The 26581-nt window shown below is 34.9% G+C and overlaps 1 protein-coding gene across 1 annotated transcript in view; it reads right to left on the bottom strand.

Moving 5' to 3' along the window:
* The window catches only part of TUSC3 (tumor suppressor candidate 3), a 91216-nt gene extending 65048 nt beyond the window's left edge, over positions 1 to 26168 (bottom strand). Inside the window, exons 1-5 of the mRNA XM_068403411.1 lie at positions 26014 to 26168; positions 15424 to 15541; positions 12903 to 13043; positions 12175 to 12315; positions 2421 to 2510 (exon numbers count right to left, since the gene is read on the bottom strand). Of these exons, the coding sequence (XP_068259512.1) occupies positions 2421 to 2510; positions 12175 to 12315; positions 12903 to 13043; positions 15424 to 15541; positions 26014 to 26153 (630 nt within the window). The 5' untranslated portion in view covers positions 26154 to 26168. The remainder of the gene's footprint in view (positions 1 to 2420; positions 2511 to 12174; positions 12316 to 12902; positions 13044 to 15423; positions 15542 to 26013) is intronic.
* Positions 26169 to 26581: the final 413 nt, after the last annotated feature.

The following is a 26581-nucleotide window of genomic DNA, read 5'->3' as shown; positions in this document are numbered from 1 at the left end:
AGTAAATTTCAACCTAACAATAAAACAATTAAGCTTGGTGAGTTATTCTTTGCCTCCTTTTAAAACCAGAATTTTACATGATAAGACTGTTAACAAAGTTTCAGAGTATTACATACAAGTAATCCTTGTACAAAATTGGCATGCAAATTTTGAATTGATACTAAATCCTAGACATTGGAAAGAGTGATGAGTTAAATTTCATCCAGATGTAAAGACAGCAGTTGCTGACTTAATGCAGAACAGTGTTACAGTGAATTATCATGGTTGAATAAATCTCACAGAAGTGTTAGATGATAAGCACTTTTATGACTTCAAATTCACAAGAACATATATAAGTGCTAGAAAAATAAATAGGAAAATGTTCAATAGCGTTATTTGAAAAAAAACACAATATAAAATAGGGAAATGTTTACAGAGGCAAATATAAAATAGGCAAATGTTTGCAGAGTATTTATTAAGCTTCTAACACTGGTAAAAATCAGAGCTTTAAGTTACAGCTATACTGGTCAGTGACACCTTAAATAAATTAGGAACTTGGTGATCCTGCTTCTACATTTCTTAAATTCTTTGAATCTGACCGGTTTTACTTACTGACACAGACATAGCTCCAAGGAGGTGAAAGTACTGACACATATGAACAAGGAGAGACAGGTGAATCAGAAGTACAAAATAACTTACCTGAAGTCATATAATGGAGCAAAACCACAAAAGAAGATATGTATGTTGACTAATATATTAGGTTAGTATCGAGAAGGTACTAACCTCCTCCAGGGAGGAGGGTAGTAACCTTCTCTCTTTCCAGGGAGGTGGTAGAGTCACCATCTCTGGATGTGTTAAAGAAAAGACTGGACAGGGCACTTAGTGCCATGGTCTAGTTGACATGGTGGTGTCAGGGCAATGGTTGGACTCAATGACCCCAGATATCTCTTCCAACCTGATTGATTCTGTGAGTCTGAGAACTTAAAACCATCTTTACCATTGTTTTCATTATTTCTGTACGCTAACACTACCAAACTAGTAGCTTTTCAGACACTCAGACAGGATATGAGTTCACACTCTGAAAACGGAGACAAGACGGCACAAATTCAGGAACAGTTATAGGGATATTTTTAAATTATTTAATGTAGGGTAGACTTCAGAAACAGGTCTTTAAAAGGGCAATGTGTATAAAACTGAATATGGTAAAAACTAATTTGTCACAAACAGTGCTTCTTCTATGCAGTATTTCTCCTTTCTGTCACTGTAGGAAAGCATAATAAATTTAATACTGCAAGGTAGTAATGAAAAACTCTAAATTTTTATAAACACAGTGTTTCACCGAGATTATTACATTATCAATTCTACTTCTGCATAATAAAGTTGACAGATGGAATCATGTCATTTTATGACATCAATATTCTGCTACATTCCTGATAAAAAGTAGATCAGTAATCAAATACAAACTATCATTTTTTTACTACATCATTAAGATATGACACAAAGGGAGCTTCAAACAAATTTTTTCTTTAATACATAAGTGAGTCTCCTTTAGCTAATGATGGTCAAAGCTGAAAACAGCTCGACAAGCCACTAGTTATGAAAAAGCTTCCTGACCACTAAGTTCACTGCAAGTTTCATAGACTCCATCCCAATAACTTGCTTGAAAAGTGGTAAATAATAGAGGGGTAGAAACTAGCCAAGGTCCTCTTTACCTTCCCAGTAGGCAAAGAGAGTTTCTCCTTCTGAACTCTGATGAATGTTTGCTAATTTCTGAGCAGGAAGGAGCGAATAAGAGAATTCCTTCAAAGACCGCAGTAGGAGGATATAAAAGTAATTTTGGCAGTAGTCAACTAGTGGTAACTTCTTAGTAAAGCTGATAAAGAATTTAAATTGAAGGAGTAAAGAGATATTGGAAGTAAAGTTCAGTGGAAGAGTTACAAGCACGATGGAAAATGGTACAAAGCACAAGATAATATTTGCCATTTCCTTTTCTAACTAAAATGCTCAAGAAAGAGAAAGACAAGAGGTTACAAACCTCAAAGGTTTGGGTAAATGAAGCCTGAAAAGAAGAAAAAAAAACAACATACTTGCTTTTCACTTTGTGAGTGAGCATATTTTTAAAAAAAGATACAATATCCATTTATCTTTGGGCAGTGGAAATTACGTGGTATGGAACATTTTATAACACATTCACTACAGCTGGAAGCCTGATAGAGAGAATTTTGAAAAACACGGCCATTTCATTGCTCAAATCAAGATGGTGGCACTTTCTAAACATCTAAAATTCCAAAACAGACTCTGCTTGCAACTGAAGGCCTAAGATTGACAGACTGTCATACAGTGCTATGGAACTGCAATTATTTGAAATTGTAGGTTCACTATAGGAAGTGACTATCTATGTAATATTTCCCCTCAAAATAACATTAAAAGAAATAACTCACCACTTGTCCATTCTGAGGATTTTTATGTGCATATGGGGGTCCACGGATGTGATTCCACATCTGACCAGATGTCATAGCAAATACAACACACTAGAAAAAATAGAAAAACAATATACTCATTTATTTACCCAAAGGAATTGAATAGAAACCCATTCTGCTGGTGATGCTTGTTTTAGATATATAATTGTTTATCTAACCAGCTACAGTATCTATCTCTATTTGATTTTTAGGATAGGGTTTTCAGATGTGTTGCTCTCATAAAATACTTAATGACTTCTGTTAGAAAATGAGTTAGCTCAAGACAAAGATTTTCAAAATCTCACTTGAAATAATGCTGGTTTTATGTGCACTTGGAATTGCCACAGTTACACATCTATATAGCAAAAAGCACTCATGGCAGTAGAAGGCATTCATTGTAAATATTCTGCAAACTAGTGTTCAAGATTTATACAACCTTTCATGAAGTTATTTCTGCCTCTAATCCAATACAAATGTTTAGCTTACCTGTTTGCTTTCAGGTGTATGAAATGATATATAAAACCATAAGAAAAAAAATCCAATTATAAAAAAAATGTCTGCCCCATTTTATGAAATTCTCATTGTGTGTCCTATATGACTGTGATTCATTTTAGCTATGACTAATAACAATGTTTGAGTTTGTAGAAAAGTGAAATTCCCTACGGAAAGAAGCGTGAAGTTAGGTTAGGGATGTATGACAACTGTAAAAATGGACATTAATTCTTGGAGAAGGTCATACTGTACAATCTACATGACAAATATCACAGTCATTACAAGAGTCATTATGACTGCCTTAAAGAGGAAAATATACTATCTTTTGATTACCAAATGAGAAAAACAGAAACAGTAGACTTGGATAATCTAAATATGCCTTCTGACTTATCAGTACAGATAGTCCTTACAAAAACTCCATAGTTTAAGTACAGTTTTTACATATATGCTCATTTTTACTGTACATCAATATTCCCACCAGCGTAGTATAGTCATAGTGATTTAAGCAGATGGATCACAAATGTAAAAATTCATACCATGATGGTTAACTAAACCAGGGTTTACTAAAACACCCTTTAATGAGTTTTCTTTAAAGAATGTTTAGTAAAACATTCGTGAAATAAATGTAAGATAGTGTAGCTCTATATCCCCATAAATTCAGCGCTGCCACCTCCAGCAATATGGTTTGAACAAACTTTGCAAGGCTTAGGACTGAACCTTGTCAGGCTTTATCCAAATCTGTCTTGGCTTTCCTGGATATTTTTTTTTAACTTGTTCAGCTGAAACAGCAATTTATCCAAAGACCAAGAGCCTATGCCTAGTTTACATTACTTTTGCTTATCTTTGTATGGCATAGTAATTTTATTTTCTGTTTTATTTAGGATGAAATAATTATGACCAACATACTGATGGTAGTGTAGGCATGGAACGACAGCAGAGACAACAAAAGTGGAAACACAGGATGCAGTGTACCAGCATGGAATGATAAGAAAGAGGGGACAGGATTACACTGGAGACCCCAAGCCTATAAATGTTATGCCAATAGTGAATTAAAGAAACACAGACATGGGAGCTGGTCAAAACCAGTTTTAGGGGTAACAAAGAGAACAAAGGACAAGCATCTGATGTATGTAAAACAATCCTCATTTACCCAGTAAATTTTGATGTAAAATCTAGTTGCAGATCAGTGAAGGTAGCACAAAGTGTAAAAGTAGCCCCAAGTGGACCCTAGAGCAAGGAGGATGAAAGCAGCAGCATCATAGTCCTCCCAGCAAAGAACCTGGAATGCTAACAACTCACCATATCACTCTCTTGCCCCAAACTGAAGCCAATAAATGATCTCAAGATCCAGAGAGAAATAGTGGAAGAGTAACCATGACATCAGAGAAAGGGAAAGATACTAGGATGTGTGTGCATAACAATTTTAATTGTGTTGCTATTATTGAGACTTTTTGCCCTTGTAATAGAAAGAAACTAATGAAAAAAATACATTTTCATATCCAGTTTAAAAATAATTCTTTGTTGTAGTGTTAAGATTTCAGTCACACTAAGAACAGATTCTTGGCTTTAAATATAAGGTGTGTTTCATTCTGCCCGTAACAGGATTTGGAATGTAACAGTATAGTAATTAATATGGTAGATAAAAGCATACTGGTAGTGATTATTAGCAAATAGATTATGTTTTAATTAATAATATGCAAAGAAATGAAGAGAGTATACGCTTCCATTACTGGAAAAGGGTAATAGATAGATAGATATTTCTATACCTTGCAGATTTTTTTAGCAGAGAAATTTACACTGCAATTTCAGTGATGAATCACACAGCAGATAGCTTATGTGAAAGTACATAAGTGTAGAAACTGAAGATGTGGGTAACAAAAGTGAGGTGAAAGAGATATTTTGAAAGACAAGAAGTTAGCTGAAAACCAAAACATCAAAAGAGAACACATGCATAGAGTACACAAGCTGTGGCTCTCTGAAAGTGAGTTTTCTGTGAAAAGTCATTTTACTCATTATTAAATTACTGTATTTAATTTACATTCTCTAGGGCCAAATCTGCTTCCATATGGCAAGATTAAAAAAACACAGTTTATATACAGTCATATACTTTATAACAAATAAATCTCTCAAATTACGAAGGATCTTTAATGCTTGCCAATACAAATACACTGTCTCACAACATGGTAACATCTAACAAAAAAAATATCTAGGAGATACCATAGCCGGGAGAAACAAATTCCAAGTATTAACATTATTGAAAAGGAAGGACTTAACAATATGGTTGTTTACCCTGAAGGCATCTTCCATACTCTTCCAGTTCAGACTCTTAAGTGACCAAAAAAACTAATTTAGTACACGACATCCTGGATCTACCATGATTTCCTTCCATTACTGTGTATTTCAAAATTACTTTTTCAGGAGCCAAAAAACATTCTCTAGCTTCTCCCTTGCCCTCTTCCACTCTTCATCTATTTTAAGTATCCTAAGAAGAGAGCATTTCCATTTGGTACACTACAGATAGCACTTGACATTCATGCTCATTTTGCTGTGTTCTATATTCTCCTATTATGATCATCTGGGTAAAAAAAAAAAACAAAAACATTGGAAACCACAGACTTCTACTATTTGTAAAATACACACCAGTATTTGTAGAATAGATGCATGCATCTACGATACATGATACATCACGCTGATACACAATGCTTACCATTCCAAACCCCACAGTTTCCACAGGATCCCATGCTTTGGGGTCCAAAATTTCCAAAACACCTAGTTCACTCACCATTACTCTGAGTTGGTGTTTCCCAAGATAAAACTTTGGCAAATTCATTCCTACAAATGAGCAACTTCTAACATGATTAACGACTTCATATTTACCTTATGGGTTTACATTGTATTTATTTCAATGGAACGATTCATATGCAGAGAAATGGTCCATTTCTGTAGTTTTCTTGGACCTTGACAAAGTACAAAGGATGAAAACTGGAAAACAGGAGCAGATTCAAGCTGAGGCACTTTTCTCTGAGAACTTAGAAAGATTTTTCAACTCCACTTATCCAGAATAGACTCTGTACTTCAGCAGTTCTACAGAGAAAAGTACCACAGACACCTCTTTCATCCACCTGCTCCCTTCTTTCTCCTTGTCACACTCCAAGATCAACACTAACTGCTGCATGCCACCTGAATTATCAGGGACGTTCAGGGTTTAGCTATTTTAAGAGCTTCCAGATTTAGGTAGCTTATTCTGCATACAAATGACAAAAGCAAACAGAATAGATCTACGTTATTGGCTGGTATAGTATACAGAGGGAAGGAACAATGATTTGCTACAACACATTAAGGTTCCAGGACCAAATGTCCACGGGATGTCTTTAGAGGCAATGAAGTTTACCCCTATTACCAGTCCTAGGTGAGTACACTGTTTGTGTAGACAGGACTGCTCAAGGACCTTGTTAACAAATTGTCAAGGGTGCTTTCTTGATGGTTTCGCAGTGCATGACTTCACCCTTAGTTTTGCCAAGATGGAAAACTCCTTTGAGCTCACTCGTGGTGTATTTGTGTGTGTACCACAAGGCTTCTAAGAACAGACATAAAGTAAATAAGCACCAAGAGTCTCACCAGAACACTGAATTGCTAGCAAGACACAACTTTACAGATACATGGGCAGAATTTCTTGACTATTCTTGGTCTTGAAAGCTTTGTCAAATGACTTGGGTTTAATACATCAACTTTCTCAAAGGTGTAGTGTTTAACACTATCTGCCAGTTTATTAAACAAAATTACTGAGAGACTTAAAAAGCCATTTGGTATGCATTTTGACGTGAAGCTTCCTACTAGCAGATACTATACAAAGCAGATCATTAGATTTATCTCTGCAAGTTTAGTCCTAAGAACATGGCAAATACTTTGTAACATTAGAAAAATAATGAAATTCTGATTAATTTATGAATATAGTTAAATTCAAGCATGGTTTCAAAAAAGGGAAGACACAGGCAGCCAATTCTGTACTTGATTTCTACACTGTTCTGTATACGTAAGTTTTAGCCATTTCACAATTACTCTTTTAAAGAAATGTAATCCTTTCTATCCACTTTAACCTTGCTTTTGTATTCAGTGAAAGCTACAGAGCTGCAAGATCTGTACCCGTTTTCTACATAACAATCCATCACCTATTAGAATCTCCAATAAGAGAGATACGATTCAAGGACAGGGAGTACAACACAGAAGCAAAGAGAACGGTTTTCTATATCTTTAAAAAGTACTGTGCATTTCTAAACCCTGTAACTATGGGAAGAAAAGGAAATTAATAACCTGCATTTATTGCTGTTCTTTTGAGATGCCTATCTACTCACGTAGAGGAGCCTGACTTTTTCTAGCTGTATCTTTGAATAAAACATATTATGTTTTTGTCCTTATTCCCAGAAGGGGGTAAAAAGAAGCCACTAGTAGCCACGATACCCTTCAAACTCTTTTGGAGCAATAACTGATGATGAATGTACTGTACGGTACGGGTACTGTGGAGTGTATCAATACAGAACACATTTCTCATATCCATTAACTGTTACGACAGCAGAAAACACATGCTTTGTCTCCTCATTCAAGTGATTTGATGCATTTTGCCCAATAGAGTCAACTGCTAGGCAGCTGATTTCTAATCTGGGCACAGACTTTGCCTTCCCAGATTCCACAGGTATACAGGCAAATCTGAACTATACACATAAAACAAAACTGAAAATTACATGCAGAAAACTACAGTGGCAGCCTGGTAAAGAAAATGCTTTAAAAACCTCCTTAGTAGCCCACATTCTAGCCAGCTGAACAAATAAACTCTCAGCACTAGTACTGTTGTCTAAAATGTAACAATTCCTTATCTAAAATGTTAGAAATTTGCCCAGTTTATACCATCTGACCTTTTATTCCTCTGCTTAAGAAATGAAGAGTCTTGACAGGAATCTGAATTGCTTCTTGTTATCAGTATAAAAGGAAAGGATTCTGCAAATATCTAGGGATTGAAGTCCTACCTCATCTTTGTGCTAGCATGTCAAAGGGAAAAATATCCATACATGAATAGTAGGATTTGAATTAAAGTCTAAAATAATCTAGGGGATAAGTTTTGGATGTGATCTTAAAAGACATCTTCTAGGATATTATGTACTGTGACTCAGTCATCCTGGTTTGCCATTCTAAATGTTTTCTGGGTAATGTTGCAAGTAAAAATGCCTAAGGCATACATGATACTACCAGAGTCTGCAGTGCTTCAACGCGGGGATGAAACCGTTAATAGCATGGCTGTTGCGCAATCTAATGTTGAGGACAAAACCAGTTCAACAGTCTTGTGTGAACTGGCATTGGAATCAATGTGTGAGATGAAAGCCCTGGTCTTGCTTCTGAAAGTCTATCAAAACCATTAGACGGATCACTAAAAATTGCATTCCTAAATATTTTCCTAAAACAGTGCTGGAAATATTACCTATGAGACAGAACTTTTTGGTATCAATGGAGATATTAAAAAAAAAAAAACAAAAAAACCAAAACGGTCAACGTTTCTGGGATCCTATGTTCTCCTGCTAGTAAAAACAGCAGAGGCACTTTATGCTGAACATTCAATCAGGCAGAAATTCACTGTCCATTTTTCATTTAAATAAAAAGTATCCAACAGTTGGGAGCATAAAAGCTCTTCAACACAAACTAAGAAGCTTTGAAAAACAAGGAAAGGAAAACAAGAGACTTGTCTGTTTGCAGTGATACAGTTTTTAGTTACTGAATTCCATGATATCTATGAAAGAGTTTCAGTTGAAATTAAAAATGTTATTTTCCATATGGTTAATGAATGCTGGCTACCTAGCAGGACACCACTTCCCCAAAAACAATCAAAACCCAAAACCAAAGGTTTTAGAAAAAAGCTTCTGTGCTTTCTCAGTTCTGTAACATCCATAAAAAGAACTGCCAATAAGGAAAAAAATAATTGCCAACACTCCTGTCAAAACATGGGCTTCCTGTAGTTTTTATGCATCTTGCCAGGCTTTCCCTGTTTAATTTGTTTTTTAAAGTTCAAAAAGGAAAAAATATTCATGAAGAATATAATTCTTTAAACTTCAGTATTTATTAGTTATTTATACCATTCATAAAAGCATTTTATTAGGCATGACTCACTCCCTTTAACTAGACACCATCTTTTCCATTTCTCCTTTTAATGAGCTTTTATGAAAAAAAAGCTCTAAGTTTTACTGGCAGAAAAAAGCACCATCTAAGACAATCATAACTACACAACACCTTAGATAAATATATTAATGACTGTCTATTTTCTTCTACGGATCTTGACAAATTCTAGTCATTTTACAGAACCATCATCTGCGCAAAAGCCTGCAATCTGGAGTCCCTGCTGATTCCACCAAAAAGAACTTATGAACATTAACTTGTATGTCCATGTAGATCTGAATAAAACCAAAAGGACTTCTGGTAACTGTATGATCTTTGCTAAAACATCATTTTGCAGTATGAGGCTTTGACAACATTGTGAAGGCAAAAGAAAGTAATGGTTAAAAAAGTGAAGCATGGGCTCAATGCCATGATTAATTGCTATATACTTTCAGATAAAAGACCTTTTTCTAAAACATCCTCTAAGTGCTATTCATTTTTAAAGTAAACAGAATTTTACAGGAAATAGTTTTAGCAACAACAATAAATGGTATTAATGCCATTTTAATTCCTTTTAACTCTATTATTGTTTGTCAATACAATCACCAGGATGACAATTACTGAATGGCATTAATATAAATTCTTTAAATGTTTGATCACATTTGGACATTGACCCTGTCCACAGGGGTTCAGTTGCAATTCACAGTTATGTTCAGATGTAAAGTGTCCAGCTGCTGCTAAGGAGAAAAGCAAATATTTTAAGAAAGAAGTGATGTGTTCATTTTCTTAATTTAATTAGGAAGTTAATTATGTCTTCAACTAGTTATTGAATGCAATTGTAATAGAATGATTCTTGACTTGAAGAACTGACTTTTAACCTCTGCAAGACAAAAAACACAATTCCCCAAAACATTCAAACATTAAACTTCTGATCTAAAACCCTGGGGTATGAAATTGGAATAAAATTGCTGTCTCCAGAGATACAGTGCATGGTCAAAGGAAATACCACTGATTACATATCTTTATTTGATTTTTGACACAAATATCTATTTTGGTGTGCTAATTACTCTTTTACTCAGCTGATCTCTAAAGATTAGGAGTCCAAAAAAAAAAGTTAGACTGATACATACCAAATTTGAGCTTTCTGGTGGTAGTGTATCTCTAAAAAGTATTATCATTGAAAAATACTGGTAATCTAGAAAAATATATGGAACCAAATCTGACAGACTTACTTTAGAAGAGAACTGTCAAAACTCTGTGCTAGAGCTCAGGATACTCCAAACGACATCCTGTAACAAAGCAGACATTCTGCCCCTGGCTCTCTAGATCAAAAGGAAACAACATTCTCCTTGAAATCTAGACCTGTAGGTGGTTTATTTGAAATCTTGTTCTTTATTCCTTCCTCAGTGTACAGGGTAGATTAACAAACTGCTTAAACAAAGAATGTATGCCATGTACTCTAGTAGGAAATGCTATGATAGCACATGAGGGAAAACAGCATTATCACTAGTCATTTTTCAAGAGTAATTCCAAATATTAAGGACCTCTGAACAAACAGCTTGCTTTAAGATCTTGTGAATCATTTAAATATAAAAAAGACTTAGAGCCCAACAGATACTAGGTAATTTCATCTTTGAACTGATGTAATAAAGGCTGCCAATGAGCCCATCAGCTGAATGTGTCACGAAAGAAGGTACCTTCTCATATTGTTGAATCGGAACAGAACAACAAGGCATCAATGTCATGTGGCTTTGAAAGGGCAAAAACAATTATAGGATATATCAGTAACCTACTTCTAGCAGAGCTAAAATACACAGAATCATAAAATAGCCCAGGTTAAAAGGGACCTCAAAAGACCATCTGGTTCAAGCTTTCGTGGCAAAGGGAGCCTAATGAGAAATAAAACATGAATGCCACTGCACAAGTAAACTCAGTCCATCTACAATCCTACTCATGTGTTTTCAGGAAAGGTTAATTCATATTGACGCAAGTTGAGAAAAAGTCTTTAAAACAATGAAGTGAATGAATAACCATTTACATGGAAAAAGAAGGAAAGCTTGGCCTATGTTGTAAAAAATGGATACATTTTTTAAAAGTACTGTTCTCAATTAACATATTGCTAATACAGAAGGAAGGAGCCCTATTAAGCTGTAAAATGTTGGATTGGACTTGATAACCCCAGACACTATTCTAGTGTTGAGAACCATGCTCCTGACTGTGACCGTGAAAATTAAGCATTAGACGCTGCTCCTCAGATTTTTTCCTCTTCTATCAGTCACAATGATGGCAGAATAACAAGTACTTATTGATACACCTTAACCATCATCTACCATCCTTGTATGCCATTTCCTATTTAAAACTGAGACAGCTGACTGCTGCACAGTCCACATTTTTCATCTGTCTACTCAGTTATTTGAAAACTATGATATAAATAAACACACTGCAATACACTATTAAGCACATTAAACCTTAATTCATTATTTACAGCCTTGAGCGTTTAGTTGACTAATATTTCAAACAGATTATTGGCTAGTTTTAGAATTTCCTCAGAGTTAACCCTATAAGATCATCCTACAACTATTTAGGTTAACAGTGGAATGCTAAGGTCAGTACTACTGAAATCAGTTTTGGAAAGAATTCCACCTTTCTCTTTGTTTCTTAGTCTTTTTGTCATTTTCTTACAAACATATAAAACCTTTGTTACTTTTCTTAACCTTTCATTACTCTAAAGCAACACAGTCTGACATTAATATCCACACCAAACCAATCATAACATCATCGCTTTTACAAAAAAGGACAAGATGAAGGATAGCAGTGAACATTAGTAACATTTTTTATTATAAATATTTTCTTGTTAAAGTTCAAACAAAAATCTGCAGCTAACTATCAGAGAATTTGCTAATTTTCAACGAATCACTGGTAGTAACTGATATTCACTGCTTATGAGAATTACTCCCAAAATCTAGATTATGAAACTTTGTCTGATAGTACCATTCTGAACAATTTATTAATGCAATGATTTTTAATTTACTGTGCAAGTAATGAAGACACATATGCTAAGATAAGAAACTAATAAAAAGCATATTAGTAAGGAAAATCTGCATACCAGAGCTGCCATGGCCCAGCCAGTTTTGTTGTAGATGAACTCTAAGTTATTTCTTCGCAGATATAACAAGCCACCAACAAGAGATACCAGAAGAGCCAGTGCAATTGTACCAGAATAGTTAGGAGGCCTGAACACTCTAATCTGGAAAAGATAAATGCAAATACAGATCGCAAATAAATGCATACATACAGATCATCTTCCATATAAACGAACAGGGAGCATCTGAAATCTGGTTTCAGAGTGAGAAAGACTGATCCCTAAAGGTATATCTAAATAAGAAAAAATAGTACTGCTTTTAATAAGCACACAATACGAAAAAAGTTTTAAGCATCATTTTGAACTCTTCAACTCCAAAGCATTATTTCTTCAACAGATTTGCACATTGCATTTGAATTAGGAGCAGCTACCTTTGGATCTATCTGTTTTGTTTATAGTTTTGCAAAGCACGTTTTACTTATTAACAACTAATTATCACAATATCAATGCTTGTTTTCATCCAGAATAAGACTACATAAAATTTAACAAAGCAAGAATGGAATCTTAATCTGCAAACTGCAGAAGTTACCACAAGTACCACGACTACATTTCTTTGTTTTTTTTAAATGTGTTCTAGAACCTACACATGAGAGAGAAAAGGTATTAAGGAAAGATAGAATTTGTTACATCAGCCTGTCTCAGACTACAAAGATACATTTGGCTTCAACTTTTAAAATTGTTGAAAGACTTACATGAACATCTGTTCTGTCAGCTATCCATTTAGCTAGCTGCTCAGCTGCAAATCCGATTCTCTGCAGGTCAAATGTGTCAGCTCTCTTGGGTTTACCTTTTGGAGGAAAATGCATGAAAGTCGGAGCAGAGTTCATATTCAGCTACAAAACCAGGAAAAATAGCAGAAAAAAAATTAGTAACTCTATCCTCAAAAATGTTTACCTTTTATGTATGAGACAACACAAGTTTAATTAGCATGAAAAATATTATTGGCCTCCATTCATTACTCTTTTTTATAAATCTTCATGTGTAATCCTGCAAAAAGAGTGCTCAGAATTTTCCTTCCAGCAGATTTGTTGGGATGTTTAATTATTCAGAGTACTTCACCCACAAGCTTTTCTGAGTATCTTATGCTTTAAAGTTCTCACACACTGCAAGAACTTTCTGTAGTTAGTAAAACAGAGATCCCACACCCATCCAATATATTAAAGTATATTAGGTTATAATTCTAGGGGAGGAAAAAACTGTTCAAATAGCTTGACATTGTTTCTCTTGCCTAGCTCTCACCAATCCAAAGTTAACTAGACTAAACTATTCATCTAGCCTTCCACTGGCTTCAAGACAGACTACCCACTAGTGCCTAGTCTTTTTTGAATCCAGAAAGGCCTAGATAACTAACTTAAACTACAGAACTTGCCCTAAAAATTACATGATTGTTAATCCATGTGTTGATGTCACTGGAACTATTATATATCAAAAAACTCAAAGGTGATAAACAAGTAGATTTACATTTACATTTGCCACTTTAAATTTTGACTTCAACTTTGCAAGGTGGTATAGGAGAATATGATTTTGCTATATAGAATTCCTCCATATTCAGTCCATCTCAGAAAGAGTGCAATAAAACACTTGAAAAAATGAAAATTAATGGAAACAAAATCAGGGGAAATACTTAGAGATGATACAATGTGGAGATCTTTAAATAACAAAAGAAAAGTAAAATTGTTTGTCTCATTCTTGCAAAATGAGTTTTATCACATTACCAAATATTTAATCAAGTATGGAACTGAATTTATCGATAGAAATTATCAGCTATTATATTTTCCATCTAAACAAAAAACAGCCCTCCTCTTTAGTGAACTGATTTGGAAATAAAAAAATATTCTGAGAAAGGATAAGACAAATGTTGTGAAATAGTTTAATAAAATATTTCATAGGATAGAGAAACATTCTGAGATACAGAAACCTTCTGACATTGTGTAGAGTTTGGGGGCAGTTTGTCTGCAACTGCTTTGTCATTTCTCTATAAACAGAGTAAAAGCTGAAAAATCAAATTCACATTACTTTATTGGGGTTTTTTTGCTATGGCATCAGTATTACACAACTCGTTCACAGACATAAACATAAGGTCAGACTACCTTTCCCTCAAACCCACCTTAAAATAGTCATTAGTATCACTTATTCTTAACACTGTATTTCTCAGACAGATAAAAATGTACATATTTTATCTAATTTGGTCTAACTTTTACATGACTTCAAATGCATATCCCCTGAAATAAACTGAATCTGGGCCCTTTTTCACAAGGAATAAGTTGGACTGGACTATTCTAATATCTGTCGATTGGCTTAAGGCAAGATTAAACAACGTATTTTGTATTGTTGTAACCATGTAGGATAACGTAAGAGGATTTTAAAGCTTATTAGAACTAAAATTTTTAAAGCAAAGTCTTAAGCCAATAATAACCATTCTTTACACAATACATTCTAAGATGTCATTTGGGAGCAAAAATATTTACTAAACACAGTAATTAAACTTTCTAAATTAAGTATTTTAAAAACAAATTTTAAACTTTTCCCCTGAAAATTTTAACTCACACATCTCACCAATAGGTGGTTAAAAGTACAGAGAACTTCAAAACTTGTCACTCCTCTTGATTTGCATTTTTAGCTTCAATCAATGGATAAATATCAGAGAAAAGCATGTCAGTATTTAGTATTGATTTGCCTTGACTATCCAGTTTAAGAGGGGGGCCTTAGACTGTTCCCCAACAATTGAGTTTTCACTCTTCGTAGCCAATATATAAAATCTAAACCAGTCTCTTCTCTTTTCCTTGAAGAACTTCCAGACTAACACAAATATTACTGGAGCTGAAGAATACTGTATTATATAAAAGCAATTAAAAGGCTCTTTTAGTTAAGAGCTTTTTTTCCCCTAAAGATAAAATAAAGAAAATCTTTAAATGCAAATATTAGTTGTATTGTGCTTAATTCTAAAAAATGGCATTAACAATGGTTTGAAAAACATTTGCATACATGTAATCTATAAACAAACATTATAAAGTACACTTGGAAAATACTAGATATTTTCCAAGTATAATCTGTCTTTGTCATAGAAACTTCAGTACCTGGTGTTTGTAACCAGGAACAATTTGTATACAAAACACAGAGGTACACACCTACACATACAAGACAAATTATTTTCTATCATTTGGCAAATCAATGTATAGTTCTAAAAACTGTTTTACAGTATCCAATATTTACCTGTTGAAAAACATCTGCCCCTTCATCATAATCCACTATTGTGAAAAATAGTTTGTTTGAAAAAGCAGATGAATAGCGCCATGAATTAGCCAGCACTTGATATTCTTCATTAGCTTGCCTGTTAAGGAAAAGAAATAAACGTACTTCCACAGGGCATTCACTGACAAAAAAGACCAGCTGCAGTGGTTAGATGAATTACACTTGCAGTATCATTCTCAACACCCATACTATCAATTAAAAAAAAGCTTCAGCTAGTTATGCAACTCTTTGCTTCAAACTTGCCTTCTTGAAAATTAGAAATATGTTAAGTCAAACTATACCAGAGACATCCCAAGATAATGTTAACAAAAAGTAATGTTTTCCATATTTGAAAGACTCAGAAAACAGGAGTGGCCTGAGTGGCAAGTGTCATGCAAATCTGCCAACAGATCCATGCAAGGAGATGCTTATGTGGTCCTTGAGTACGATATCAGGATTTACTTGGAGACAGCTGCACATAAGGAATGGAAAAGAAACACAGAAATGTGACAGTAGTAATCTTCCTAAAATAGCAGAGCCATAGAAAGAGCCATAGAAACTGCTAAGCTCTGGGGAAATGATACTAACTAAATGAACAGTAGGCTTGTAAGTAGCATAATACACTCAAGATTATTTCTATAAAACTTGTTTTTAAAGTGATAAAGGATAATTTTGCAAAACATATAGGGTTAAATAATCTTTTCTATCATCACTAGAAAGTCATATTGCTACTACTCAATTTTGTCAGAGAGCTTCCTCTTGGCTTTACTCATGACTCTATTCAGATTAGGTTTTTTTGGTTGGTTGGGTTTTTTTGTTCATTTAAAAAAAACAAACAAACAAACAAACAACAAAACACCACAAACCTAACAACTTTGCCCTGTTTGCACTGAGAGGAAAGGAAAAAAGTAAATCCAGGAGAAGAATTTGTGATCCTTACCAGCAGAGACGTTCTCTAAGCACACAATCATACAACCATAAAACCACAGGTTCTTCCACAGGACAAATCCATATCAATGAATAATTCAGGAAAAAAAAAAAGAAAATAAAAAAAAACCAAAAGGATCCTTGTAGTACTTTTGGCTTTACACAGGCTCCTTTGCTAAGTATTTTCATATTAATAATAAATCATAACTGTTGTAGAGTCCAAAGCAAGGTTCTACTGCTTGGAAACTCTTCTTTGCATGTGGTAAGATTCAGAAGTAGTATAAATAAACGTATTCTGCAGCTTTTCTCAAAACAGTGATTCTATAAAACCAGTTCCATGTGTTTGATGGTGCAGAATGCTGTTTATTTAAAAACTGTAGAGTAAAAATCTGCTTGTTGCAAGAGAAACTCTGCACTAAACACACACAATGCATATTGTATTTTGAGAGAGCAAAGAGGGGGAAGAGGATGACAGGATCACAGATGTCATAAGACCCTCCTGTTTCCTCATAACTGAGATCACCCTTAGGCATGAAATATATTATATGAATAAAAAAAGAATAAATCTTATGAAGCACAACAAAGCTCAACTTTCACTCTTATTAACTGACTGAGTAAAATTTGCTACTTAACATACTCAACGGAAAAAGTTTGCAATTACAAAAAAAAAATGTGATTTAGGCATTAGATTGGTTATCTCTACAAACAGATATTAACATTAAGCAAACTAACATATTCACTGTCATCCTGAAGAGGGCAGTCAGACAACATCAAAGGAATGCTGTAAAATCTTATGTAATATCTGTGGGGCACTGTTCTGTTAAAACTGCTATATTAAAGTAGGACCATGTTTATTACAAGAACAAGATAAAAATCACCTCATCTTGATGCCATCATTCTTCTTAGTCTACCTTTCACTTGTGATGAAACAGTATTTCTGGGAAATTCAGACACCTCAGTTACGCCCCCACTATTTGAGAGAAGACTCCTTTTCCTGTTGATCTCTATGTATTTTGCATCTTTGAACTATTTTGAGTGAATATAATAGGCAGAAAGTATACTTCAGAAAGTATCATTTTGCAAAAGCTTGTCTTAGATTATCTGTAACAGATTCAAAGCACAATTTCATCCTCACACTGAAGACAGCAAAGCATTCTGTAATACATCGTCATAACAGCTCTTGAGGAGTGTGGAGAAGCGAGAGCAAAACAAGGAGGGGCAGGAACACAAAGTTACAGGATTACCACATACAGAACTGAAGAACATCCTACATCCAGTTTCCAATGGATACAATGCTGATACAATCACATTAATAACTTTTTGTAGCATTGGTTTCTCCTTTTCAGATACAATAACAGTAAAAAGCATAAGCACTCGGCTAAAAAAAATTCAGCCTCCGATTACCATCAGGCAACATCAACTCTGTCACTTCTTATCTACCCATCTCTATCATTGGTTAATAACAATTCTATCAGTTCGTTTCTATGAAGTCAGAATATTTCATCAGAATAATAACATGTTAGCACTGCTCTTGTTAGTTTGACAGGATTTTTTGATAGATGGAGCAGATTTAAATGTTATTGCTGCTACAGTCACCCCTTAAGAATTTCATCGTAACAGCAACACAGGAACTAGCAACAACAACAGTAATATCATGCAGCTACTAGAAAACAGTGGTGAGATCAAAAGGGAATGCTACTACTAGATTTACCTAGAAAATTCAACATACTGAAAAGTAAGCTGCTAAGCAAATGCTCTACAAAAATTTCTTCTATTACGTAAGAGGTGCTCATGAAATATTAAAAGTTTTATTTAAAAAGATTAATTATGTGGGTGTCTATGGCAGGTAATCAGATTTGTATAGCTTGACCTATATTAAATTAGATTAATTTTATTCTATTAGTCCAACATTATAGAAAGGAAAACACAAATGGAGTATGAGGAAAAGAATAAAAGAGACTGTGGAATTATTTGCCAAAGAAAGCAGTACAGTAATTTTTGGCACACTATGGACTGTACAAAACACTTACAAATGTAGAATTGCCAAAGAATGCACTACTAGGTCACCTACCCGTTCTTAACCATCTGTTTAAAGTAAACTGTGATCAATGCTGCAATTTACTTCCAAAACAACTTTTGTTTCTTATTTGGAATAGTTTTCCCAAAATGAAGAGAAGAAGGGACTAAGTGCATATTTTGACTTCTTCTCAGTATACCAAGACGATGATAAATTCAGAATGCTTATTTGCTTTTATTTTTGTATAGGGTGACTCAATGTCACGACGAAAAGCACTGAAGAAACTACAAATGTGTCCAGAAAATTCAACACACACGACAAAATGAAGAGAGTATGGACACTAGTTGAAAACTACACCATTTATGCAATCTAGTTATCTATATTAGGAGAAAGCAAGCTAAAATCCATGCTATTCTATTTACAACATCCCATGAAGTTTCCAATATTCTGCAGATTAAAAGAAGCTATGAGATCATATTTTGCAGAAGTTGTAAAGTAAAAAAAAAAAAAAAAAAAAATTGTGACCACAGGAAGAATAAGGAGTCTCATGATCGAAGTATAAAATTAGTGCCTTGTTAAACAGGATTCATCAATACTTCTATCAAGATCCTGAAGTGAACTGGTAAAGCAATTGCAGAACTTTCAACAGCTCCTTCCACATTTCCTGTTCCACCTTTGAACAAAAGTTCAAAAGATAATTCCCTCTCAGCACAGTTAAGAGACCTGTTAATGATTTTCTCACTATCCACTCTTGATCAACCAGCAAAAAAACTGAAAGGCAGAGGATCCTGTTTCTTCTTTCTGATGACACCTCCTTGACTGTCAGAATTCTTTTTGCTGTTGACCTATTGTTTGATTGGCTACTTGAAACAGTTTTCTGAAATATCTTCTTGAACAAGGAAACTAACAGAATTCTTCTCTTTCCTAGATTAAAAACCTCCTCTTGGAGGTCTCATTGATAGGGTAGATGTTAATAAAATTATGTGGAATCTCTTCTCTCATATATTTTGTCATTTCCTTCTGCACATTGTGAGTCAACAGCAGAAGGCAGCTACATTCAGAGCCCTTTATGAAACACACACTACATTAAGATCAAAACTTAAAAATACAGTAACTCTATGTTGAATTATAACTTACCTTTTATATAATCCTGTAAGAAATACAGAAGGAATAGCTTAAGCAGTTGACTTTGAGCCCATCCTGCAGCAGGCTTTCTGCAGTAACTACAAGCTTGTTCCAACAGGTGCCATTAATAATTTCTGACAGAATTCGACCTTGTCACTCAAATGAAACAAAGTCAGTCTTTAGAAAACATGTGCCACACCTGTAAAATTGACCTATCTCCCTCATGTCCTAAATATATATTTTATGTATCTACTTTATATGCATATTTACATACACATAAGTATTTATAGACACACACACAACTTCAGCTAATGGGAGTAATCAGTGCTCCTTTAAATATAAGGAAACTTCTGACGCTTTTAAAAATGCAATAGTCTGGTCAATATGGGGGTGAAAAAAATTACTGGCTACATAAACTCCTCTGCATTACCAGCTATTTCTAGCTTCTTCTTCATAAACACTGTCTTTGGAAAACTGTTTTCTCCAAGAATCTGGAAGCAGGTTTGTTACTTCCACAGTAAAATACCATTAAACATCATCCAGGACCGAAACAACACAATTTTCAGTTTATAGAGTGTCCTGGTTTCAGCTGGTATAGAGTTAATTTTCTTCATAGTAACTGGTAGAGTACTGTGTTTTGGATTTAGGATGAGAAGAATGTTGATAACACACTGATGTTTTAGTTGTTGCCAAGCAGCGCTTAACACTAAGTCAAGGACCTTTCAGCTTCTCATACTGCCCTGCCAGCGAGTAGGCTGAGGGTGCACAAAAAGTTGGGAGGGGACACAGCTCGGACAGATGACCCCAACTGACCAAAGGGATATCCCATACTATATGATGTCATGCTCAGCATATAAAGCTGGGGGAAGAAGAAGAAAGCGGGGGGACAGTCGGAGTGATGACATTTGTCTTCCCAAGTAACTGTTATGTATGATGGAGCCCTGCTTTCCTGGAGATGGCTGAACACCTGCCTGCCAATGGGAAGTAGTGAATGAATTCCTTGGTTTTCTTTGCTTGCCCACATGGATTTTGCTTTACCGGTTAAATTGTCTTTATTTCAATCCACGAGTTTTCTCACTTTTACTCTTCTGATTCTCTCCCCCACCTCACTGGGGGGGAGTGAGCGAGCGGCTGCATGGTGCTTAGTTGCTGTCTGGGGTTAAACCACAACATGCACTTCACAGTTTTGTCTCCACAAATGATCACCTGCTGTTACTATAGTCTTCCTCTGTTGCATTTCCCCATTTTTCTCCTGGTCATTTATGATGCTAATTCTAGGCTTTAATCTTGATTTGAAATGATTGAAACAGGCTCACTTACATCTTTAAAAGAAACATTTGGGAATTCACAGGCATAAACAAGCATACTAGAATGTATGCAAAACAAAATCCATTTGTTTCAGGTAGCTTGAAATTCACAGAGAGATGGACATGTCTAATTTACGTTTTAACCATTATCACATAACAAACTAGTGGCACAGGTCAAGGTATAGACCCTATTCGACTGAAACGCAGTATCTTTAGCCTCTGACACTGCTCTGATCTTTTGAAGGAACGCTACTCTAAGAAAAAAAACAACAAAACAAAATATGCATCCTTTTGTTGATGGGCTTCAGCTGTCGGGGGAAAAACTCAAGTGACCAGTTTCATTTCTCTGACCCAGATATCCCTTTCTAAATTAAAATACGTAGCAATGAATTTGAAAAATAAACCAGACAAAAATGTGAACTGTTTGGCAACAAACAAGACATCTCTGATATGCACCTGTATGCATAGCAGAGATCGTTGCTTCTGCCAGTGAGATGAGAGAAGCAGAGTTAGAAAGTAAAATAAAAGACCTCACATAGTTTGCTTATGGAGTGATTTGATGGTACAGCAACTAACAAAAAAGAATGAGTTAATGATAACAATTAAAGATGCAGAGGAAGAGTTAGCACAGTGATGGTTTCAGCAGGCTAGAGCCAAAGCCCACGTGCAGCTGAAAATCAAAGCACTAACACTCAATCAAGTGGAGTGGGGGGGTCATTGAAGTCTGTTTGGTAAAATGGTGCTGATCCCTTTGGGAAAATGTAGTGATAATAAAATGGGGGAACAGATTGCAAGAGGCAAAAAGATGAAGAACAGAGAAGCTGAAAGAGAATTTTCACCCAAAAATGCATTCAAGTCAGGCTAGCAGTTACCATTTGCCTGGATGCAATACAAAGAACAGGCTGAGAAACAGTCTCTTCATCTCTGTGAAGATGCTGTTGCCAGAGTGGCTGTTCTTTTGTTCTTCTTACATATACATAAGTAATTTTTTTTCCATAGTGGGACTTATGTGGGTAACAGAGAAAACTATCCAGTTTAGTGAATATGTAAGCACAAAGGAAAAAGGGAAGCTGGTCTTATATCCTGAGGATTCACTGTTTAGAGTTAGATTATTTCTGACTGTTCATCCAAACAAAAAAAATCCAAACTGATTCATCATCACAATGCATCAAAGGGCCCTTTAGTATCTGCTTCCAATGTGCTGTTGCAGAGTATATACACCAAGAATAATAACATGTAAAGTCAATTAAGACTAACCAAGTTTAATTTCCTGTGACGAAAACTGTTTAATCAAACATGTTTCCGAACATGCATGGAAAACACCCCACATCTTCAACTGTTAGAAACACATCCCACCCCCACCAATGACCTCATATTTGAGAGAACATAGGATATCTGATCTGTTATGGTTAATTCATCTTTCAATACCAGCTATGCCATATTGAACCTAAACAATTGTGTCAACAGGAAGACTGACATTTATGCTACTACTTACACAGTTGTGAAGGCATCAGATGGCTTTCAGTAGTTTTTTGGACCAGAAAACTGAAACTTGCTTGTCCACAAAGCTAGATAGAAATGCTGTACTCCAAATTCTGCTTTAGGATAGAGACACAATTTCCTTGAGAAACACTCTAGAGGCATGACTAGAGACACTACTAACATGTACACAGAGCTGCTGTTTTACAGAAGCCTTCATGTGTTCGGACTGGATTGATTCAAATAGCCTACGGATATATTTTCCAGTACACAGTTTGTGAAAATATTTCACGAAGATGAATATAGAACCAATCTCTGCCTCAAAGATGACAAACTGGTAGTTGTCTTTTAGAAACATCTATAAATCAACCTGATTTGTTTCGGGCATAGAACAAATTCCAATCAGTAATGCAGACATATGATTTCTAACTTTCAAAAGTATATATTGAAAAGGGGTAATGTCAAAAACTGGAAGCAAATCAAGCAAAATTAAGTAAAGGAAAAGCATTAAATACAACAATATGAAGTATATCTGGAATAAACAAGCCTAGCATTGGATGAACAGGTAAGTTTCAAAAAACTGGCAAACAAAGCATTCAAAAAGTTTTTCTAATTGATTTTTCTCAAGATGATACACAGGATTATGTATTCATTTCCTGCAATGATAAAGAAACTCATTCCATTGGAAAAAAAGATCATATGTTAAGTAACTTTTGCTAGAGAATACCTACAAAACACACAATATGCTTTGGTTTTACTGAAAAAAGATCAGCTCCTTTGACTGAAAGGACATTTTTTACATACAAAAGTTTCATCCAAATATCTGGAGTCCCAGGGACTTCTTTGTATGTGGCATTTCAAGAGTAAGTTGGTATTATTTCCATATACTTTCACATATCATAACTGTTAAGTGGTTTATGTGATTGAGGTTACAATGTCCTCCTTGCTGTGCACAGAAAAGCCTTGGATTCTCTGAGACAAATTTGGTCAGCTTTCCACATGCTATATGGATAGGTAAGCCTTTTAAAAAATATTTAAATACCATGCCTCCAAGTGTTTTAAGACTTAGCTAAGATCATTTCAACCAAGTTTTATCCAAAATTTGGAACTTCTCCAGCGTTAAAAAGGAGGGCTGGGGGGTGGAAATCCTTCCTTCACACCTTCTAGACAACATCCAAACTACAGCACTTTTCAGCAATGGACTTTGAAGAGTGCCAAAAGTGACACTAACTTCCTGAATGCAAGAAGCCACCTCTCCATCTTTGGTGGCACAATCATTCAAACAGCTGCCAGAAAAGTCATACTGATTTTACTGTAAGCAGGGCCTCATTTTAACAACATTTAAATATAACCAAATGCAAACCAGACACACAAAGAATATAGTTTATTTTAACAAGATAGGGCACACATGATCTCGTCTGGCCTCAAATGTGCAAATCAGCAATGGCCTGCTCTAATAACAAACACCTTTCACTGCTGTTCTCCAGAAGATGACCATATTTCCTCCACTGCTCCCCATCCTGTTATTTATCTTTTATTTTTTTTTGTATAATGATGTGTTTTACATGCTTAGCATTTGACCTAGCTCTGTGCAACAGCAGCAAACATATATTTTTCCCTTTTGAAAATAATGTGTCCCTGTTCCTTATAAAATGCACATTTAGAAGAGATAAAATACTGAAATGTCAAATCTAGCCACCAAAGACAAAACCCATCTTTTTAGATAATCCTGTGGTGCATAAACTAACCAGGCTCAACTTTTAGGGGAAAAAAAAAGTACTAATTCTTGTGACAAAGTTATTAAAAGATTTCAGACTAGGTGCTTTTTTGTATTTGAAATACAACATTGATTTTTTTGTATGCAATTGTTCTGAAAATATTTTGATGAGTAACAGTTAACTTAAATCTTGGACAAAAGCATCCTCACAGAATATTACAGATTAAAGTTAAAAATCTATTTTTCCTTTAGGCAAAGTGGCTAGTGAATACCTAATAATAAAATAATGCATGCATTTCAGTTCTGTATATCCTTTCAGTGCTCCTGTCCATTAATTAGCCATTGATTTGAAAACATCAATTTTCCTGATAACAGTTTTATGTGCAGTATGATCAACCTCATTAAATTCCTTATTTCACATGAAAAAGTGGTTCCCAACTTCACATTTATTTAAACAAACCCAACTGAAAGCGGTATGTTGATTTTTTCCTTCATTTTATGCTTAAAGATTTTCAGTTGCTTCTGTACATAAATGGCTAGCCTGGCATACTACAGGATGAAGTTTGTAAGTGCTTTTTCAGTACCGTAAACATATACAGTTGTAAGCAAAATTAACTTCCTTAATAACAGCAATATTTATGTTGTTTTCACATGCCCTACAAAAGAGCTGTACATAGCACAGGGGAAGAATTTGCTATGGCCATTATAATGATGAATACACTGACCCTCATAAAGCTGAACTTAGTGCATCTCCTGTAGCTTTATCTACTGGATAGGAAAATAAGGAACTATTTAAAACAATATGGTAAACTTTTAACTCCTATTTCATCTCCTAAAGTTGTACTCTGGCAATATAAAGAAGAAATGACAGCAACCAAGTGCTAGAAGTACCTACTCCTTCAACTTCACAGTTCAGATGGGGAGGGTAAACTCATGGGAATGCAATTTATATACTCCCCCCCAAAACTGACCAACTCACTTCAATGACAAAAAATAAATCTATTAAAAAAATCTTAGAAAAAACATATATGACTACAAGTTAAAGCTTCTATTGTAAATGTCGCATTCCAAGACCTAAGAAATCTAACAAGCTGCTACACTTACCAACTTTGTGTTCTGTTTAAAGTGCACCTATTTAAAACCAAGAAAATAATATTTCTTCATACGCAGACTATGTATTTCATAGTTCTATGGCGTATTTTGCTGCCTATTTAAAGACTGTTTGGAACTCCCTGCACAATAATCCCATCTATTACTAAACAATAATTTCTAACGCATATTTTGGCTGAAGAAGATTTTATTAGCTCAGTTTCTGATTTAGTAAGGTAATTAAGTGCATGACTACTTTTCAGTCCCTTGGCCCTATTTCCATGTCTATCATTAGTCATTTTTGGATTAACGTATTGAACTAGGAACTTGCAGAGAAAGATCTTGAACTTAGAAGAATACCAGAGCCACTCTAATATGTATTCTAAAAGGAGTCACAAGAACATATCAAAGTGCAGTGCCAGACAGTATTCCACAATAAGCACATCCTTATGGAAAAAGGTGCTTCCATGAAAGAACTGTCAAAAGCTGTGAAATCACAGGGTAACTCACATCTGCATCAGAGCCTTGGATATCTTTTAACAGAAGAAAACAGTGAATTATTGTATTATTAAATCGTAATGAATCATTTCTGTCACAAAACGTCTTTGGAAAGATCATAGTTGACTCATAATAAAATAAAGCAGATTTCTTAAAGAGAAAGTCTTCCTCAGTTGTGTACATTTTATTCAACTGTAATTTAATAAAACCCAAAACTAGGAAGACTTTTAAAATTTGACATATAGATTAAAAGGCAGTTGAAAAGACGCTGTAACAAACACATGAGCCTGTTAAATAGTAAGCACCTACCCCATGCAAAGAACAATCCTACTCAGTGTATTGCACATTGATTAAAATGTTCACTTGAAAACTGTGGTGAGAAAGATAAAAAAGATCACTAAGGTATAAACTACCTGCAAACAGAGCACTGCCGCTGCGGCTGAAGAGCAGTAAACATCACTATCACAGAGTAGTTACGAGGTGGAGCCTTCACAAATCTTCGGAATTTGTCTCCATTCATGCGGATGACTGAGCGCCTTGAGCTCCACTCCATCAGCTGTTCCACCTTCTCAACCAAAAGATTCTGTAATTGAGGACAAGGATGAGGAATGTTTAAGCTTAAACTTCAAGCACTTTATACTTATATTCTGCCTTTGCATCCTCAGAGATCCTATGGACTTAAGCAGGATGTTGGGAGCACCTCTATACAGCTTATAGCAAAATTTAGTGTTCTATGTAGACAAGCAGATTTTAAATATTTAAAAAAATAACTCAATGTGGTCTTAAACAGAAAGGATACATAAAATGAAATCAAACAAGTTGCTACCAAAGTCAAAGGAGTAGCTTAAGGCTGACTGTCTAAATACAAGATACCAGTACATCAATCATTTAACTTTCATTAAAAATTGGAAGCTTTAGAAAATGCAGCATTATGTTATATTTATTCTATTTAGTAAAAATCACAGCAAGATATTGTCAGTC

The sequence above is a fragment of the Nyctibius grandis genome, chromosome 6 (genome assembly GCF_013368605.1).
Source record: "Nyctibius grandis isolate bNycGra1 chromosome 6, bNycGra1.pri, whole genome shotgun sequence".
Lineage (NCBI taxonomy): Eukaryota > Metazoa > Chordata > Aves > Nyctibiiformes > Nyctibiidae > Nyctibius > Nyctibius grandis.
This window is presented reverse-complemented; position numbering and strand designations above follow the sequence as displayed.